Genomic DNA, 21,611 nt, shown 5'->3' on the forward strand with positions numbered 1-21,611 from the left:
ACTTGGGGACTCAAGCTGATGTACGTTCCATCTCAACAAATGTTTCCATGATCACTGTGATGGGAACGACATGGCAAATCTGGTATCAGCTTTACCCTCAGGCTGGTTTTTCTCATGGTCCCAAGATGGCTGTCAAGCAGCAATGCTTCCTCATTTTCAGCCAGGAAGAAAGCATTACTTCCCACAACCCTTGAACAAAAGTCCTTAGTTTTACTCTGATCCACTGAATCAGTTGCTGAGACAAGAGGGAAGGGTTTACCCCGACAGGGTTAGACCAGTCAGAACCCATTTTGGGGCAAGGGGTAGGGTTGCTTCCACCCAAACTATAAGACTGACAAGCATTACAGGAACATGGATGACAAGGAGGGAACCACAATGTCCACTCCAACTTCTAAAGACTAGAAAATATCAGAGTGCAATACTGTATTGGTTATCTATTGTTGTGTAATAAATTACCCTAAATCTTAGTGGCTTAAAACAAGATGTATCATTTACTGTCTCACAGTTTATGTGGATCAGGAATTCGGGCATGGCCTAGCTGAGTTGTCTGGTTTAGGATGTCTCACCAAGCTGCAATTAAGATATCATTTGAGGCTGCGATTAAGATATCATTTGGGGCTGCAGTCATCTCAAGGCTCAACTGGGGAAGGATCTTTTTCCACACTCACGTGGCTGTTGGCAGGATTCAGTTCCTTGAGGGTTGCAGGACTGAGGGTCTCAGTTCCTCGATGATGACTGGAGGCTGCCCTCAGCTTTTTGCCAGGTGGCCTTCTCCATCAGGGAAAACATGTAAGAGTCAGAAAGAGAAAACCAGGGGCCGGCCCAGTGGTGCAGCGGTTAAGTTCACATGTTCCGCTTCAGCGGCCCGGGTTTGCTGGTTCAGATCCCAGGTGCGGACATGGCACTGCTTGGCAAGGCATGCTGTGGTAGGCGTCCCACATATAAAGTAGAGGAAGATGGGCACAGATGTTAGCTCAGGGCCAGGCTTCCTCAGCAAAAAGAGGAGGATTGGCGGCAGAGCTCAGGGCTAATCTTCCTCAAAAAAAAAAAAAAAAAAAAGAAAGAAAGAGAATACCAGTACAATGGAAGTCATAGTTTTTTGGAATCTAATCATGCAAATGACATCTCATCACTTTTGTCATATTCTGTATGTAGAAGCAATAACTTGGTCCAACCCACACTCAAGGGGAGGGGATGACACAAAAGCATGAGTACTAGGAGGCAGAGATCTCTGGGAGCCATGTCAGCAAGTGTCTAATACACTTACAAAGTAGCACTCTCCATTGCTAGACCACTGTCATTGTTTAAAGGGGTGTTTTTTATACCTTTTTTTTTTTACCATGATTCATAGAATTATGAATAGACCTTAAATTAAAACCTAGTAACGTGTGTGCCCACACACACACAAGCAAATACTTCACAAAATGATATTTACCCTTACTATATGTGATGTACTCTGATGTTTTCTATTCTATTCTGTTTCATTAAAAACGTGTAGCTGGTCTATACCTGCTGTTATCAGTCAAGATAGACTAAGTTATACTGCAGTAACAACACAGACTCTCAGTGGCTTAACACAATGGTTTTTTTCACTCTTGTCACATGTCTAATTCAGGTCCATGGCGGTCTGCTCCACACAGTCACCTGCGGACTCAGGCGGATGTAGGTTCCATCTCAACAAATGTTTCCATGATCACTGTGACGGGAATGACATAGCAAATCTGATGCTCACTCTCAAAGATTCTATCCAGAAATGACAGATGACACTTCCACTAATATTTCATAAAGCAAGTTACAGGCCACGCCCAACCGCAGGGGAGTGGGAAAGGAAACCCTGCCAATTGCCCAGGAGGAGTAACTAGTACCTGTGCAGAGCCCTAATGCCTACCACACCCACAAAATTGATTTTGTGACCACTAATGAGTCATGGTTGTGAACTATTGTTCAGAAAACACTAGTTTAAAGTTGTCTCATGTTGACCAGAATCTGGCTCATGACAACTTCCTTCGACTGGCCCCAGCTTTCTCCTGGGGACACTCAAAACACATCAGCTCCCCCTGCCTCAGCACAGTCCTATTTAGAGACAGCATCTTTCTTCCCCAATTCTTCCCCTCTCCTGGCTTAATACTCCCCTTTCCCCCAATTCTTCTTCCCAAGATGAGACTTTCAATTTCCTCTCCATCCTGGTCTCCCTTCTCAGGCTACACTTGAGTTTGCCAATCTACCTTGTAATGTGTCACCTCAAAATGTGGTCTGAGCAGCTTGGAGTTCAGCAGTTCCCATTTACTCAGAGATATGAGGGCTGAGTAAGCTTAAGGACAGGACTAGCCTTGAGCATTTTCTGTTGAGCCAATTATTTAATTTCCTCATTTGGCAAATACTATTGATAATCATATTCCCAGCGGGAGGCCCATGGAAATCTGATCAGATCATTTTCTGGCTTGAAACTCCTGCAATGGGTTCTAATTACTCAGGATAAAATACCCACTCCTTCAAGTGGCCTGCAAGGTCCTGTGCAGTTGGCTTCTGCCTGCTTCTCTAACCTCATATTTCACAACCATCCTCTTCTCTCTACACCTTGCAGAACACCGAACCTCTTTCATGTCCTAGAATGTACTCTTTCCTGCCTCAGAAGCTTCACAGTAACATGACTTGTTCTCTCTTCTAGAGAATATCCCCTCACACAACACCCGCCTTGGCCTCACTAATCTAATCCTCATCATCAGGTCTGTTTAAAAATCTCTTCGCCAGGCTAGGGTAAGTCCCCAGGGATATGACCCCCTTCTCTCAGCACTTTGCTCACCTATAATTTAGTTGTAATTCATTTGTAATTACTTGTCTGTCTTGCCCACCGGATCGTATGTCCCGTGAGAACAAGGACCTTGTCTGTTCTGTTCACCACTCTCTAGTTTCTAGGATTAGGCCTTGCACATAAGAGATACTCAATATGTACTGACTACCTAATATGTACCAAACATATCAGTGCTTTCGGGTTAGGGATGCAAAAATGAATACTAGCTTCCTGCTCTGAATAATTCCCAGTCTGGGGATGGGGTGAGGAGAGAAATCAAACATGGGAAGTGCTGCGTTCACGTTACACACGGAGGGTTGGGAAAGCATAGAAGAGGGCAACTCAGTCTGCTTTAGAAGGATCGGGGAAGGCTTCTCAGAAGGGAAATTTGGGCTAGCAAGAAGAGCAGAGAGAACAGGGCATTTAGACAGAAAAGACCACGTGTCATGACACACAGGCATCAGTGGGGCACGTTACACTTGGGATAGACAAAGAATCTGTGAGAGAAGAGAGCAGTGGGGAATGGCAGAGATGGAAAAGAATCAATAACCAGGGGCCAGGGCAGAGTTTAGACTTGATCCTGCAGACAACAAAGAGAGAACAAAAGATTATAAATAAGTGAATGATGCTATCAGATTTGGGTTTTTAACATGCGTCAGTTACTTATTGCTATGAAACCAACCACCCTCAAAATTTAATGGCTTAAAACAACCATTTTATTTGCTCATGATTTGAGGGTCAGCAGCTTAGGCTGGTTTTGACTGGGTCATGCATGCAGGCTGGGTCATTTGACCACTTCACTGAGGTTGGAAGGTCTAATATGGTGTCCATCACATGCATCCAACAGGCTAACGTGAGCTGCTTCACATGGCAGTAAAAGAGTTCCAGGGAGAGAGCGGAAGCTGCAAGGTTTCTTGAGCTCCAAGCTTAGAACTTACACAATGTTCCTTCCACCAAATTTAACCAGTCAAAGCAAATCATAAGGTCAGCCCAGGTTCAAAGGGTGGGAAACCAGACTGTTTCTTGATGAAGGAATGGCAAAAGTCACACTGCATTGGGACAGGATAGGAAGAATTACTGTGGTCAGCTACCACATAACAGATAACAGGTGGCATGAGAGGGTGGGGAGAACGGAAGGATTTAGGACTGGTTAGAGTCCTAGGAATCAGTTTTCAGGCTACTGTTATTGTTCTGTGAGAAATAAGGCCTGACCTAAGATACAAGAGATATTTCAAGAAAGAAATTTCAGATTGTATGTAACTTTTTGGAAGTTACGTAAGTGGTCTAAGTGCATTTCCTTATCTATAAAATAGAACTAAAAGAGTACCTATCTCTCAGGGGGTTTTGAGGACAAGGAAAAATGCTGCGTGTAAAACAATGCTCAGCATGGGCCTGCCTCAGGTAAGCGTTCGATATGCAGAAATGACTCCTGTCACTGCTATTATTACATAGGCATCAGAAGCCACTGTGGTTTCTGGCTTGGGCAGCAGGGTGGACGGTGGCGCTGTGTTTGGAGATGAGGAATGCAGCAGGGAAGAAGAGCAGGTGGGCAGGGGAGGGAGTGGGGACTTGAGTTGGCCTGGGGGCTCTGCTTGCCCCCTTGGCTTCCTCTAAAGACCCTCAAATTCTTTTTTTTTTATTTACAGTTGTTTTTTTTTTTCTCCTTTTTCTCCCCAAAGCCCCCCAGTACATAGTTGTATATTCTTCGTTGTGGGTCCTTCTAGTTGTGGCATGTGGGACGCTGCCTCAGCGTGGTTTGATGAGCAGTGCCATGTCTGCGCTCAGGATTCAAACCAACGAAACACTGGGCCGCCTGCAGCGGAGTGCACGAACTTCACCACTCAGCCACAGGGCCAGCCCATTAATTAATTAATTAATTTATTTTTGAGGAAGATTAGCTGTGAACTAACATCTGCTGTCAATCCTCCTCTTTTTTTTTGCTGAGGAAGCCTGGCCCTGAGCTAACATGCGTGCCCATCTTTCTCTACTTTATATGTGGGACGCCTACCACAGCATGGCGTGCCATGCAGTGCCATGTCCACACCCAGGATTCGAACCTGCCAACCCTGGGCCGCCGAGAAGCAGGACGTGTGAACTTAACCACTGCACCACCGGGCTGGCCCCAAGACCCTCAAATTCTGAGACTTTCTAATCCAAAGGTTTTTAACTTGGGGTTTACAGATTGGCTTTAGGGAGTGTTCAAACCACTGAGATTATGTGTAAAATGTGGTGTTTTATTTTTTTCCTGAGAAAAGCCAAAGCTTTTACCAGACTCTCCAACAATTTGTGACTCCCCATAAGGTAAAAACCACGGACCCAAGCTGTCTCCCTACCATGACCCATGGCTGCCTCAACACCTGGTCCTCTGCCAACGATGGGCTGTTGTAGATCACAAGGAAAGAGAACGCAGGAGCAAGTCTGGGGCAGCTCTCTAGATATGGCCCCTCCCACAGCCCACATCAAGCCACATTTAGCATAGTTATACTCTACAGGCTTCATTCTCTACCCCCTCCTCTCTTTTCTTGGACATCAGGTGCACAGAATTAGACTAAGCATAATCCTTGTTCACAATACAATTTTATCATGCACAACATACTTTTTTTTTTTGAGAAAGACTGGCCCTGAGCCAACTGCTGCCAATCCTTGTTTTTGCTGAGGAAGACTGGCCCTGAGCTAACATCCGTGCCCATCTTCCTCTACTTTATATATGGGACGCCTACCACAGCATGGCTGGCCAAGCAGTGCCATGTTCAAGCCTGGGATTTGAACCGGCAAACCCTGGGCCACTGAAGCGGAATGTGCGCACTTAACTGCTGTGCCACTGGGCCAGCCCCCACAACACACTTTTAAGCACAACTTTTCACTAATTTAGTTGTTTTGACAACGTAAGAAACACCAAATATGAAAGCCAGAACCTTGACAATAACCTAATCTAACTCTATGCTCCCTCCAGCCCCATCTTATCCCTCTCCCTGTGGGAAACATCATCCTGAATCCCACAGCGAGAACCATTCCTCCCTTTTTACATAGTTTTACTGCACATATGTTCTTTAAAAATGTTTTAAAATTCTTAGTTGTATTTAACTTTATAACATCACTAGTCATCAGAGAAATGCAAATTAAAACCACAATGAGGTGGCCTGGCTCAGTGGTCTAGTAGTTAAGTTTGGTGTACTCTGCTTTGCTGGCCCAGGTTTGGTTATTGGGTGTGGACCTACACCACTCATCAGTGGCCATGCTGTGGCGGCAACCCACATACAAAATAGAGGAAGACTGGCACAGATGTTAGCTCAGGGTGAATCTTCCTCAGCAATAAATAAATAAATAAAACCACAATGAGACATCAAAACACACCAACTAGAACAAAGTTTAAAACTTAGAATACCAAGCGTCATCAAGGATGTGAAGCAAAGTGCTCCATCTTTGGATGGCATCACCATGATTTGTGTGAGGAATCTTGGCTTTGGGAGAGCTCAAGTTAGAAGTTCCAGGCAGAGTTTTTATGCTATTCTGGCCACATAACCAACACCGGTTAGGCCAGTTGTAAACCATCAGTAAAGAAAGCAACCCTGGGAGTCACTTTAAGTGGCACATTAGGAATCCCAATGCCCTTACCTTGGCCAAGAGTGAAAAACAAGACATCCAGATAAAGACAGAGCTTTCGCAATGCAGCTGTAAATCAACTCTATCTCCCACAATATGAAACTCTAGAAGAGGCAAAACCATAGTGACAGAAAGCAGATCAGTGACTACCTGGGACCAGGGAGGGGCAAAGGGAATTGTGCAAAGGAGCACAAGGGAACTTTTTAGGAGATGGAATTTTCTTCTATATTTTGATGGTGACAGTGATAATACTATCTGACAATTATCAAAATTCATTAAACAGTACACTTAAAAGTGATAAATTATATTGTATGTAAATAACATAAAAAAGACAAAAGCTGTTTCTTTTTTTTTTTAAAAAAAAGACATCATGCTACATTTAATATTCTGAGACTAAACTTCAATTAATATTTTATTGCTAAGATTCATCCATATTGTTATATATCACTGTAGCTCATTTGTTTTGACACCAGTATAATATTCCATTGTGTGAATATTTCAGTTTATTTGTCCACTCTCTTGCTCATGGACATTTGGGTTTGCTTTTGTGACCAAGGCTGCTATGAACATTCTTGTACATGTCTCTTAGTGTACATGTATGAGTTCCTCTTTGATTTGCCCCTAGTATTGGAATAACTCGGCTGTAGGTTAGGTAAATGTTCAATTACAGGAGATAATAAAAGTGTTTTCCAAAGCAGATCTCTGTTTTTCTTAACTGGGTCTGTCTGTCCCCATTAGACTGGGACCCCAGGGGCAGGAGACCCCCTCTTGAATTATCACTGCTTAGCATTCAATTAGCACCAGGCTGGATGCCCAAGCACCTGAGACCTCCCAGCCTCAGCAAATACTGAGTGCAGAATAAACAGCAGGCAGAGATCCCATACAACACACGGAGGCTAATTAGGGTCCTACTCCCTGGAGCTCTATCCGCTCACCTTCACTCTATTTTGAGCCTGGAAGGTCTTCAAGGGCCCTCAGTTACAAGGCAAATCCTAAGAAAGAAGAAGGCTTAACCTTATCTAAAATCCTTCTCAGCTGACACCTGTAATATGCAAACAAGGATTAGCAGGAAAGGCATAAGGAACAAAGGGAGTGACAGAAAGAGGAAGAGGAGGGATGAGGAAGAGGAGGGATAAGGAAAGAGGGAAGAACCCTTTTATGCACAAGAACCAGTTTTTCAGATTTTTTTTTTTTTTTTTTTTTGAGGAAGATTGTCCCTGAGCTAACACCTATGCCAATCTTCCTCTACTTTGTATGTGGGACGCTGCCACAGCATGGCTTGATGAGCGGTGTGTAAGTCCACGTCCAGGATCCAAACCTGCGAACCTTGGACAGCTGAAGTGGAGCACATGAACTTAACCACTATGCCACCAGGCTGTCCCAAGAAAAAAAAAATTTTTTTTTTTTAAAGATTGGCACCTGAGGTAACATCTGTTGTCAATCTTCTCTCTTTTTTTTTTTTTCATGCTTCTTCTCCCCAAAGCCCCCCAGTACATAGTTGTATATTCTAGTTGTAAATCCTTCTGGTTGTGCTATGTGGGACGCTGCCTCAGCATGGCCTGATGAGTGGTGCCATGTCCACACCCAGGATCCGAACTGATGAAACCCCACGCCACTGAAGCAGAGTGCACGAACTTAACCACTTGGCCCTGGGGCCGTCCCCAGAAAAAAAATTTTAATAAAAAAAAAAGCAATATCTGCAAGTGACCATAAGCAATTTTTAATATCCCTGCCATTAAAGTATTGCCTTCTTCATGCTAAAGTCACAAAAACAACACAACTAGCATACAGTCAGTAAATGATGTAATGTCGCCCCAAACACGGTGTGAGGTAAGGCCTTGTGACCCTGCGGGAAGAGCCCTGAGGGATTAGGGATGGGCCGAAGAACTGGAGCCAGAGCTCAGTTACACACCAGGAATGAGAAAAAACAAAACAAAACAAAAAGTAGAATATAACAAGACATCAGGAGATTCCTAAGTGCTCAGAGAGCCAAAGGAGGAGAGCTGCCATTCCAAAGGATGAGGTCTTATTATCTCCCACGATCCCAACTGCTACAACTCCAGCAGCTCCCTGGCTACCTGTGAGATAGGAGCTCAAGGTATACCTGCTGGAGGAATGAACAATGGAAGGAACACACAAGAGAACATCGCAGCCCTGGGGCAGAGCAGCTTCCCCAGCCACACTTAGGCAGCAGTGCTGTAGAGAGCAGGAGGAATGGTGGAATTATCCAGCTCAGGAGAGCTCTCTTGATGTAAGTAAGGAGATTATTACGCATTGGCTTAACATTTTTAGTTACTCATTCCTTAAATTAGATCATGAGCCATATGGAGAAACTAGGTAGGCTTGTTTGGGCCCACTGGGCTCAAGACTGACCACACAGAACTTGCCTCAAGTGTAAGAAGGGCTCTGTAACCAGAGGCCTGTAACCAGGCTGATGTCCGGGGCTTTGGGCACCTAGGAACTGGTGTTCAGTAGCAGCAGCTGGTACAAACAGAACTAACAGCACTTTGACTGACATGAGGCCCTCAACTTCAGCCCCAGCTCTATGGAGCTTCAACAATTTTATTGGCTAAATGCTTCTTCCCAAGTTTACAGCTTAAAGTGTAGGCCAGCTCACTGGCTCCTCCTCCTAAGCCCCCAATGGGGCAGGAAACTTCAGCACAGGCTTGGTGATGGGGTGTTGGGGTGAGGTGTAATAAGTTAGAAACCTGCTGATGCTCCACAATTGGACAGCAGGACTGAAAAACTCCTACTTTCGACTGCTGAAAACTGTCTATAGAAAGACTTGAACAGGATGAAGACAGGACCCAGAGCGCATCTTTGCCTCTGATCTGAGATTCTGGTGCCTCCATGGGGGTACACTCTTTGTCTTCCTACACCAGGGCTTCAGGAATGGGGTAAGGCTACGTCAGCCTACACATTTTGCAAAAGTACATAGGCCCAAAATTGGCCATGAGGTTTGGGATTACCAGCTCTCCAACCTGGCAGGAGGGGAAGAAAAAGAATGTGTCCATGAAAAGCTTTCGGAAGTGAGTCAGGTCTTCCACCTGAACGTGGATGCTGTACTGATTGGCCAGGAACTCAACGGTGCCTTGTACCACATACTCGTTCTGTAAGTGTGAGAGTGAGCAGGTAGAATAGACAACGTGGCCTCCTGGTTTGGTGGCAAGGAGTCCAGCCCTGAAACCAGAATGAGAGAGAAGCAGTGACTAGTGAGCTTCCCAGCAGTAGGAGGGCAACAGAAGCAGCTGGAAGCATGGAGAAGTCTACTGTGGGATGGGTAGTTGTGTTAGACAGCCTCTGAAGTCCCTTCCACAATGACAGTGCCTGAAAAGTCATTCTCAAAGCAGAGAACAACCCAACCTTACTCCATGGGCTCTCCTCCAGGAAGTATTCTTGAAATGATCTCCTGAGCTCTGACTCTGGTTATGGACCAAACCCTGATGCTGGCTATGGACTGAGTCCTTACCCCAGCCCTACAGAGCCTTGACCTCAGTAACTATTTTTCAAACTTGTACTACTCAGTGGTACTTGGACTAGCATGGGGGTAGGATAGCATAAGTGAATCTGTGCAGCTCACCTGCTATGTATGTCCTACCGCATAGGGTTTTTATGTTCCAGAGAAGACCAACCCATGATGTCTGTCTCCTCCAGGCAGATCCCCAGCCAGAAAACCCTTCTATAGCTGATGGTCTTGGTAAGAGCTTCTAGTCCCCCAGGCGACCAGACACCCGGAACACTCTGGTCTAAAATCCTGAGTTTTTGTAAATCTATCACTCACGCGAGAAGCTGCATCTGCAGCATAGGCAACATCTGCCGCTCCTTCTTCCTTGATCGCTGAAAGATGTTGTTCTCCTCCTCATGAAGGGAGTGGCGGTCCGTGGTACAGGGCACATCCACCAGCACCTGCCCAGAGTGTTAAAGGGTAAAATATCAGAGCTCCTTACAGGCTCCTCTTCCTTAGACCAGGGCTGTTTTAGGCCCCTGGCTTGGGAAGTTTTGTGGAGTGCTCCCTCTGTCCATCTTCCCATTGCAGAGTACCGGACGAAGCTTCTCATTTTAACCTGGTAGACAACTGTGGAATAATAAGTGGGAAAATCGTATATTTAGATATACTCAGGGCTGGTCAAAAAGCCATCAACACACATATAACTATAATTAAATAATTGATATCAGCCTAGGAAGAAGTCTTTAGTGCTTCAAGGTTCTGTCCTTGGTTCTGTCATTAGCTATTTGAATGAAAACATCCAATTTACAGATGATACAATGCTCAGAGGGTAGCCAATATACTGAATAAGAGGATCAGGATTCAAAATTATCTTATGTTGAAACGATGTCATATCCAATATGGAAAAGCTTTAAGGTGAGAAATGTAAAATCATTCATTCATTTACTAAGAGCCTACTGGGTGCTAGGCACTAGAGACAAAAACAAAAATTAAAAATAAAATCCTATAGTTATGTTTAAAAAAAGTAAAATCATTTATGGAAAAGATCTGTGAATTTTTAGTTAAGCAAAAACTCAAGAGTAAATTAATAATGACCCAATGTTCAATTTTCTGATATATTCCTAGGCTGCATGAATTGACACAGTGCATGCAGAGTAAGAGAAATAATGATTACCTTGTATTCTGATCAGGTCACATCTCAAGAGCTATGATGGGGCTGGCCTTCACAGGAAAAAGAGACAGTAACTAAATAGGGATGCCCAGAGAAGGGCCTGTGGGATGTTTAGAAACCACATCCCAGAAGAAATTAACACCTCTATCTCCAGCAATGCAGTAAATTAGATATCCTGAAAACCCTTGGAGTACAAAATACCTAAAAAGGCTGGATAAAATATTTTTCAAAAATACTTTTAAATGCACAGCTCACAGAAAATTAGAGAAATCCTCAGAAGCCAAAGAAAAACTAAGAGCAAAAATCTAGGGAGGCATGCTGGAGCTGAGTTGATGGCTTCTATCTTTTACCAACCCCTGATAACCCAAAGCCTTGGTGGACAGAAAACAGGGCACTGGGCCCACCTGAGGTAGAGACTGGAAAGGAAATCCATAGCAAAGCCAAAATCCTCAAAGGGCTTCATTTTCAATCAAAGAGTGAAGTAGGAAAAAAAGCCTCAGCCCACAATAGAAGACAACAAGAGAACTTGTCTGTTTTGGCTTTAACTCTGGGCAAAAAGAGAAAAAGAAGGAAGTCTCCCTGAGAATGTGTAACCAGTCAAGTAGACGGTTCAAACTCATAATGCCTGCATGACCCAGAAAACCCCCTAGAGGGTAATTAATTGTCCTGGGTTGACAGATCCCCCAAACAACTGGCAAAAGCAGGTTTCTTTCTGGAGGAATGCAGATTAGCCCTCAAAACAGGGCTCTTATAATTAACCAGGCAAGGATTCTAAGCTGACAATAAACAAAATCAGATTTTTCCACTTCTAGTAAAGGCAGAATAGCTTGTTGCAAACCAAGAGAACTTTCAGCAATCCTATGGGGCTGAGGGAACAAAAACTGGAGTCCAGAGTCCACACCAAAGAGCAGAGGGTCCTGGTAAACAAACACATCATGCCTTGAGTTGCAGCCCTGAAATTTAATACCCTAGGTGTAGAGGTAAACTGCAAAGAGAACAGCCCTCACAAACTCCAGCTTGGAATCAGACTAATTTCTGACTGAATTAAGACGATCTGCTCTGATATTAACTGTCAGCCTGAAGGAAAATCAAATCCTTTCTAGAGAAAGATGTCACCATCTAGAGCCTCAGATTATCCCTACAATTTTCACACAAAATGCCTGGCATTCAAGCAAAAAATACTACAAACACCAGAAGACAAAATCAAATAACCAAAAACCAAGAGAAAAAACCAGATGACAGAAGCTGACTCATATGAGATCCAGATATTCAAATTATCATAGTTTTTGAAACGATCATGATTAACATGTTCAAGAAGTTAGATGACGGGCTAGCCCCATGGAGAGTAGTGGTTAAGTTTGGCATGCTCTGCTTCAGTGACCCAGGTTCATGGGTTCAGATCCTGGGTGTGGACCTACACTACTAATCAGCCATGTGTGGCAACAACCCATATACAAAATACAGGAAGAATGGCACAGATGTTAGCTCAGGGCTAATCTTACTCAAGCGAAAAAAGGGGAAGATTGGCAACAGATGTTAGCTCAGGGTAAATCTTCCTCAGCAAAAAAAAAAGTTAGATGAAAAGACACAAAATTTTTTTTCTTTTTTTTTAAGATTGGCATCTGAGCTAACATCTATTGCCAATCTTCTTTTTTTCTTCTTCTTCTTCTCCCCAAAGCCCCCCAGTACATAGCTGGATATTCTAGTTGTAGGTTCTTCTGGTTGTGCTATGTGGGACACCACCTTAGCATGGCTTGATGAGCGGTGCCATGTCGGTGCCCAGGATCTGAACCGGTGAAACCCCAGGCTGCCAAAGCAGAGTGCACGAACTTAACCACTCGGCCGTGGGGCTGGCCCCAACAGAAAATTTTATAGTTTCCAATTTCAACAGAACTGGAATTTTTTATAAAAAGAATCAGATGGAAATTCTAAAAATGAAAAACATAATAACTAAAATTAAGAACCCAATAGATGTGGTAGAAATGTAAATTGGTGCCACCATCATGAAAAACAGTATGGAGATTCCAAAAAAATTTAAAAATAGAACTCCCATATGATCCAGCAATTCCACATCTGAGAATTTATCCAAAGAAAATGAAAAGACTAACTTGAAAAGATATCTGCACCCTCTTGTTCATTGCAGCATTATTTACAACAGTCAAGACATGGAAGCAACCTAAGTGTCCATCAACAGATGAATGGATAAAGAAATGTGGCACGTGCACATGTGTGCACACACACTCACACATACATACATACTGGAATATTATTCAGTCATTAAAAAGAAGGAAATCCTGCCATTTGTGACATGGATGGACCTTAAGGGCATTATGCTAAATGAAATAAGACAGAGAAAGACAAATACTGTATGATCTTACCTATATGTGGAATCAAAAAAAAAAAAACACAATGAACTCATAGATACAGAGAACAAACTGGCGGTTGCTAGGGGTGGGGGGTTGAAGTGGGTGAAACGGGTGAAGGTGGTCAAAAGGTACAAACTTCCAGTTATAAAATAAATAAATCCTGGGATGTAATGTACAGCATGGTGGTACAGTTAACAATATTGTATCATACAGTTGAAAGTTGCTAAGAGAATAAATCTCAAAAGTTGTCATCCAAGAAATCTGTAAGTGTGTGTGGTGATGGATGTTAGACTTATCGTGATAATCATTTCACAATGTATACATGTATCAAATCATTATGTTTAATGATGAACACCTAAAACTATACAATGTTATATGTCAATTATATCTCAATTTTAAAAAAGACCAATGGCATAGTGGTTAAGGTTACACGTTCCGCTTCGGTGGCCCGGGCTTCGCCAGCTCAGATCCCAGGCGTGGACCTATGCACTGCTTATCAAGCCACGCTGTGGCAGGTGTTCCACACATAAAATAGAGGAAGAAGAGCACAAATTTACTTCAGGGCCAATCTTCCTCAGCAAAAAAGAGGAGGATTGGTGGTGGATGTTAGCCCAGGGCCAATCTTCCTCAAAAAAAAAAATAAAATAAAAACAACTCAAAAGACATGTTTAATAGCATATTAGACACAGCTGAAGAAAGGACTGGTGAATCAGGTCAAAATAAATATTCAGATTGAATTATAAGAGGAAAAAAGGAGAGAAGAATATAAAAGAATATAAAATATATATGGGACACAGTGAAAAAGCCTAACATACATCTAATTAGGGTCCCAAAATCATAAGTGAGAAAAACCGAGGCAGAGAAAATACATAAAGAGATAACAGGTGAAAATTTTCTAAAACTGATGAGAAAATCAAGCCACAGATTCAAGAAGCACTATAAACCCAAAGCAGGAAATATATATATCACCTTGTAAGGGCACTAGCCTACGTGCCCTATCATAACCATGTGTCCTTCTGGCCCCGTTCTGGGCATGCCGCAAACCATCTTGGTATTGTAACAATCTAGGGACTTCGCAAAGAACACCACCTCTTGGAGGAACACCGAGCCCTTCCACGAGAGCTACCCGGCCTTGGAATGCTGTCATGTGAGGACAGCCCCTCTTGGCAAGTGTGTAGCCTTTGTTCCCCTGCTCAGATAAGCAAACCCCTCTCTGTTCACAGTAGCAGGTGTAGGTGCACAACTCCATCCAGCCGGCAGCTCCTGGACATTCCCCATAAGTAAGACCCAATAGACCTTTATGTCTCATACGCCATCTCTGGGTCTTTTCTTCAGTCTCTCCACAACCTATCCCACACTGCTTGCACAACTGGGTGTGCAGCCAGACACACCTTTAGAAGAATTTTAATAAGATTTATAGCTGACTTTTCAAAAGAAACAATGAATAGTAAAAGAAATGAAATAAAATCTTCAAAATGCTGAAAGACAATTGCCAACATAGAATTCTATGTCCAGCGAAATTATCTTTCAAATTTGTTCTTCAGATTCAGTGTAACCCCTGGACAAAGCCCTGATGATTCTGTTGTGCAAATTAACAAACTGATTCTAAAATTTATGAAAATGCAAAGGACCAGGAATAGCCAAGAGAAATCTGAAGATAAACAAAGTTGGAGGATTTACTATACCAGACATCAAAACTTATTACAAAGCTATAGCAATTAAAACAGTATAGTTTCTTGAAAATAAAGACAAATGGGCCAATAAACAGAACAGAGTCCAGAAACAGACTCACACATATATGGATATTTGATTTATGACAAAAGTGATATGGCAGAGCAGTGGGAAATGAATAATCTTGTCAATGATTGATACTGTGCCAATCAGATACCATTTCTGGCATCCTTACTTTGTTCGCTCTATGTAAAAATCAGTTTCAAATGGATTGAAAATCTAGGTGGGAAAAGTAAAATAAAAATGTCTCTAGAAGATAACAGAAGAATATCTTCATTACCTTAGGTAGGCAAAGGTATCTTAAATAAGACCCCAAAGCACTAACCATAATGATAAATTAGACCGCATTAAAATTAAGAACTTCTGTTTACCATTAGGAGGGTGAAAAGATAAGTCACAGAGTGGAAGAAGACATTCTCACAATACATATATTCAATAAAGGACTCATATTCAGAATACATAAAGAACTCTTATACATCAATGAGAAAAAAACAGACAACAGAAAAAATGGGCAAAATACTTGAATTCTCACTTCAAAAAGAATGGCCAATAAATGCAAGAAAAGGTGTCCAAATTCATTAGTTACCAGTGAAATGAAAATTAAAACCACCATTACACACCTACCAGAAAGGTTAAATGGGGAAAAAACAGTACATGTTGATGAGGTTGTGGAACAACTGGAATTCTCATATTGTGTAGGGAGGAATGTAAACTGGCACAATCACTTAGAAAACTGTTTGACAGTATTGACTAAAGCCAAACATATACATACTCCATTACCCAGCAATTCAGCAGAAATGGGTACAGCAGTGAACCAAGAAAACATTTTCAAGAATGTTCACAGCAATGTTCCTTGTAATAGCCCCAAACTGGAAACAACCCCATCGTCTATTACAAAATAAGGGACAAATAGAATATTGTCATATATGCGCACCATGGAATGTAACACAGCCACAACAGTGAACAAACCACAGCTACAGGCAGCAGCGTGGATGAATCTCACAAACGTAATGTTGAACGAAAAAAGTCAGACAAGAGCACAGACTGTATGATCACATTTACATAGAGCTCAAAACATCTATGGTTTCCAAAGTCAAATAGTGATCACCTCTAGGAGGGTAGAAACGGGCATAAGAGAATTTCTGGGACACTGGTAATACATTTCTTTGAAAAGGTGATGATAACATAAGTGTATTTCACTATAATTCCTTAAGAAGTATACTTACAATTTGATCCCTTTTGTGTTATACTCCAATAGAAAAGTTGTCAGAAAATTATGACAGGTAACCAAAATAACCACAAAATTTAGAAAGAAATAAGCTTCCTTGAGCAAGAGTTAGCAGAAACTACAACCAGTAGAATTAAACCCTCAAACAGTTTTGATATTGAAATTACCTAATGTAAAATTAAAATATAAACCTACCTAAATAACAATAGAAGTGGAAAGAAAACCAAAGAAGCAAAGAAGAGAGATCAGAGTAAAAGAAACACAGTAAATAAAATAAACACAGTAAAATAATTTGACAGAGCTGACACCATATGTATCAGTGGCATCAATTGTTTTAAAAGAATAAAATTTACAGATTGGTTCACAAAGTGAAACCAAACTCTATGCAGTATATAAGAGACACATCCGAAAGGAGGTGATTCAACAAGGCTAAATATAAAGGGATAGGCAAAGTTATAACCACAATGCACCCAGAAAGAAAGCTGTGAGCGGGAAAGGGAGCAGGTGTCTTGCCAGGAACACACAGAGCTCTGGAGTCCTGTCCTCACTCCAGCTGATGGCCAGGAAGAGTTGGCGGAGGGAAGGAGTTATCAAGAGTGTGTGGAGCCCTGAAATAGCATTCTTCTTAGCATCTAAAGTGCTTAACACTTGCCTAACACATAGTATGTTGTACATAACTATTTGTTCAACAAATAAATTAATCATGACATATTCAGGACATTAAAACTGTTTTCAAATGTCTGAAGCACTTTCAAGTGAAACGGGAGGCAGCTCATTCTATATTGTTCCAGAAGGCATAGCTAGGATCAGTGAATGGAAATAATAAGGATTGTGATGATGATAATATTATTAAACGCTTTCTATATGCCAGCAACTGTGCTAAACGCATTCTTATTTAATCTTCACCTATGGGATAGGCACTGCAATCCTCATTTTACAGATGAAGAAGCTGAAGCTTAACTGAAAGGTTAGCTTACCCAAACTTCTCTAGCTGGTAAGTGATGAAGTCAGGACTCCAATCCAAGCAGTCTGACTCCAAAATCCTTGTACTCAACCATAGACCATACAATCTACAGATTTTTTTTTCTTTTTTTCTCTTCTTCTCCCCAAAGACCCCTGGTACATAGCTGTATGTTTTAGTTGTGGGTTCTTCTTGTTGTGGCATGGAGCATGCTGCCTCAGCATGGCCTGATGAGCTGTGCCATGTCCGCGCCCAGGATCTGAACTGGTGAAACCCTGGGCCGCCGAAGTGGAGCGCGCGAACTTAACCACTTGGCCACGGGACTGGCCCCCAATCTACAGATTTTAATTCAATAAGAGGAAGAACTTCCTAACATCAAACCTGTCCAACCACAGAACCTCAGTGAGCCCCTGTCAATGGAAGTGTGCAAGAACAGGTTGAGTAACAATGATAGCTACTACCTGCCTAATCTTCATGGCCAGGTGATGTGCTAAGCGCTTTCCCGGGACATTCCCATTGAATCCTCATAATAATCCTACATAGTAATACTCCCTGTTTTACAAATGAAGAGGTTGAAGTTCAGAGAGATCAAGCAGCTTTTCCAAGGTCAGTAAGTGGCAGCCCTGTGACAGAGAAACAGGTTAGGCTGACAGCAGAGGTCATGCTCTCTCCACTCTGTTCTGCTGACTCCAAGTAAAAAAAGCCGAATAGAGGATTCTTACACAGGCAGGAGGCACATCTCCTAAGCCTACCTAAGATTCTATAAGCCTTGGTCTTTCAATTTCTCAGACTGGTTGAGGCAGGGTGGTGAGAACTGGACACATTAGATAAACGAGCTAGATGACAACACAGAGACAAGAGTTACATAGTTTTTAGAAGTATCTTTTTTAGGGGCTTGCCCCGTGGCCAAGTGGTGAAGTTCCCACACTCCACTGCATGTGGCCCAGTGTTTCGTTGGTTTGAATCCTGGGCGCGGACATGGCACTGCTCATCAAACCACGCTGAGGCAGCGTCCCACATGCCACAACTAGAACGACCCACAACGAAGAATATACAACTATGTACTGGGGGGCTTTGGGGAGAAAAAGGAAAAAAATTTAAAAAAAAAAAGTATATGTTTTAAATAAATATTTTTAGAATATGCCAATTAAAAGAAAATACAGATAACCTAAAAATATGAAATGACTTTCAACATCATTCACAATAAGAGAATACAAATTAGATGCTACCAGTTTGGCAAAAACCAGTTTGACGACACCAATGATGGCAGGATGTGAGGAAACATTACTCTTATTCGCTGCCAGTAGAAGTGAAACTGATTTAACCTCCACAGAAAGAGATTTAGTGACCTCAGCCAAAATCTTAAATGCATATAAACTGTTCCCAGCAATTATACTTCAAAAACATAAAAAAGGGGCTGGCCCCGTGGCCGAGTGGTTAAGTTCGCGTGCTCCGCTGCAGGTGGCCCAGTGTTTCGTTGGTTCGAATCCTGGGCGCGGACATGGCACTGCTCATCAAACCACGCTGAGGCAGTGTCCCACATGCCACAACTAGAAGACCCACAACGAAGAATATACAACTATGTACCTGGGGGCTTTGGGGAGAAAAAGGAAAAAAATAAAATCTTTAAAAAAAAAAAAACATAAAAATGATTGACCCTCATGTTATGTTATTAACTGAAAAAACACAAAGTTCAGAATAGTCAATATAATATACTACTATTCCCATTTTTATAAAAAACACACATATTTATATTTGTATATACACAAAGAATGTATTTTAAAGGTTACTGAAGAACACAAACACTGGTCATCTGAGGGAGAGGAAGTAGACGGCTGTGAGACAGGAGTAAGAGGGAAATGTACTTTTCACTCGATACCCTTTTGTGCCTTCTGAATTGTGCAGCATGTGCTGAATTAATATTCAAAAATAAATAAAATGGGCTTATTCATACTTATTTTAATGAGGGTTTCTGAGCAACCAAGTGAGTCAAGAAATAAAATAAGTTAACTTTTTTCCACTCGATCAGGTTCAAACTCTTTTTGCTGCTGTCTCTAATGAAGACAGTAGCCAGTCATCTAAGCTGAACTGATAATTCCACAGATGACTGTTTTCTCCCAATCACCCATGGAGAGCTGCCCAGGTCCAGAAACAGCCCTACATACTCAATTATGTAGGGTTGAATCCTACTGGCTCAGGGCCTGGAGCCAGGATGGGGAGGCCAGATTTGGCTGGCTGGATGTCCCAGGTCAGGAATCACTTACCCGGTCATAGGTGTCCCCCTCCAGTTCTCCCCACTTCCTGCCATCCCATGAGGTAACTCGAACTCGATTCCTCTCCCTGATATCTTGAGGTACATAGCTGTGAAGGACCTTCTGTAGTCTGCCTGTTCGGGAAGTGGAGAGATCATTGGCAGCAAGATTGCCTGTGGGAATATAAATTTTAGGATTATTTTTTCTACTTCTGTAAAAAATGCCATTGGAATCTTGATAAGGATTGCATGGAATCTATGGATGGCTTTGGGTAGTATGGATATTTTATGCCTGTGGGAATAAAGAAACTTCAGGTGCCATGGCCCAGTGAAACATCCCATTAGCAATGGAGCTGATGGACTGTCAGACCACTTCTCAGGCAGAGCCAATCAATGCAGACCCTGGGGCAGGGAGGGGCAGGTGGAGGAGAAACCTTTATTATGTGCATGGCACTGTACTAGACACTCTGGAGCAGGGGCTGCAACAGCAAACACCTACACAGGTCAAAAAGTTTTTGTAAATAAATAAAGTAGACCAGGTAAGAATATTTTTTCTAAAGAAATACACTCTCTTGCACTTTTCTTGAAATATGTATCTCTCTTCATCTTTGGCAGACACTACACATTATTTACCCAAAATTTATTCTCCCCTTATTCTTTAGTAATGGAGCTCTAATTTTATTTGGGGAGGAGAGAGCAATGTGCCCCAAAAGTCTACATTTCTTAGCCTCCTTTTACAACTAAGTATGACTATATGACTAAGTTTTGGCCCAAGTGTTATGGGCAGAATTATTGTGTGACGCTTCTGGGAAGATGTTTAAAAGAAGCTGACACAATTAGATGCGCCTCTTTTGCCCCATCTTCTCTTCCTGCCTTGAATTTGAGTGTGATAACTAGAGTTCCAGCAGTCACCCTGGACCATGAATCCTGAGGACAGAAGCCAGCAATAAAATAGGTTGCCAAAAGAAAAAAGGAACCCAAGTCCCTGATGATTGTGGAGCCTCCATACCAGCCCTGGACTGCCTATATCCCAGCTTCTCTCATGTAAGAGAGAAATAAACTTTTCTTCTTTAAGCCAGTTAGTTGAGTTTTCTATCATATATGACCAAACCTAATCCTAACGATCCTGATTCACCATCTGTCTTTCATTTTCCCTTTTGTGATAGACACGAGTTCAAGAAATATCTCACTTTGCTCTTGGCTCTACTATAAGAAAAAATATTACTGCAATCTTGATGCTAAATAGCACTTGATACCTGGCCTCAGAGCCAAGGAGTGAAAGGGAGAGGTGGAAACTGTGGTGAAGAACTAGAAAGTGCATATCTTATCTAATGGGAGTGGTCACTACTATGAACTAGCTTAGTGTTCCCACAAAGAAATATGGTCCCAATTCTTTTTTTCTGTGTGTGTGAGGAAGATTGGCCCTGAGCTAATACCTGTTGCCAATATTCCCTTTTTTGCTTAAGGAAGATTGTCTCTGAGCTAACGCCTGTGCCAATCTTCCTCTACTTTATGTGGGATGCCGCCACAGCATGGCTTGATGAGCAGTGCTAGGTCCGTGCCTGGGAGCCAAACCATGGCCAGCTTGGTGGCACAGTGGTTAAGTTCACACCTTCTGTTTCGGCAGCCCAGGATTTGCCAGTTCAGATCCCGGATGTGGACCTACACACTGCTCATTATGCCACGCTGTGGCAGGTGTCCCACATATAAAGTGGAGGAAGATGGGCACACGTTAGCTCAGGGCCAGTCTTCCTCAGCAAAAAGAGAAGGATTGGTGGCAGATGTTAGCTCAGGACTAATCTTCCTCAAAAAAAAAAAAAAGAAGACAACAAACCTGCAAACCCCAAGCAGCCGAAGCAGAGCATGCAAACCTAACCACTACACCACTAGCCAGGCGCCCCCCTCCCCCTTTTTTTGTGTGTGAGGAAGACTTGCCCTGAGCTAACATCTGTGCTAATCTTCCTCTACTTTAGTATGTGGGATGCCTCCACAGCATGGTTGATGAGTGGAGTAGGTCCACACCCGGGATCTAAACCTGAGAACCCAGGCTGCTGAAGCAGA

The 21,611-nt window shown here is 42.5% G+C and overlaps 1 protein-coding gene across 1 annotated transcript in view; it reads right to left on the minus strand.

The window, feature by feature from the left end:
• Positions 1-8,024: 8,024 nt before the first annotated feature.
• The window catches only part of NSUN4 (NOP2/Sun RNA methyltransferase 4), a 29,224-nt gene continuing 15,637 nt past the window's right edge, over positions 8,025-21,611 (minus strand). Inside the window, exons 4-6 of the mRNA XM_046663131.1 lie at positions 19,564-19,724; positions 10,176-10,300; positions 8,025-9,574 (exon numbers count right to left, since the gene is read on the minus strand). Of these exons, the coding sequence (XP_046519087.1) occupies positions 9,298-9,574; positions 10,176-10,300; positions 19,564-19,724 (563 nt within the window). The 3' untranslated portion in view covers positions 8,025-9,297. The remainder of the gene's footprint in view (positions 9,575-10,175; positions 10,301-19,563; positions 19,725-21,611) is intronic.

Source organism: Equus quagga, chromosome 5 (genome assembly GCF_021613505.1).
Source record: "Equus quagga isolate Etosha38 chromosome 5, UCLA_HA_Equagga_1.0, whole genome shotgun sequence".
Classification (NCBI taxonomy): Eukaryota; Metazoa; Chordata; class Mammalia; order Perissodactyla; family Equidae; genus Equus; species Equus quagga.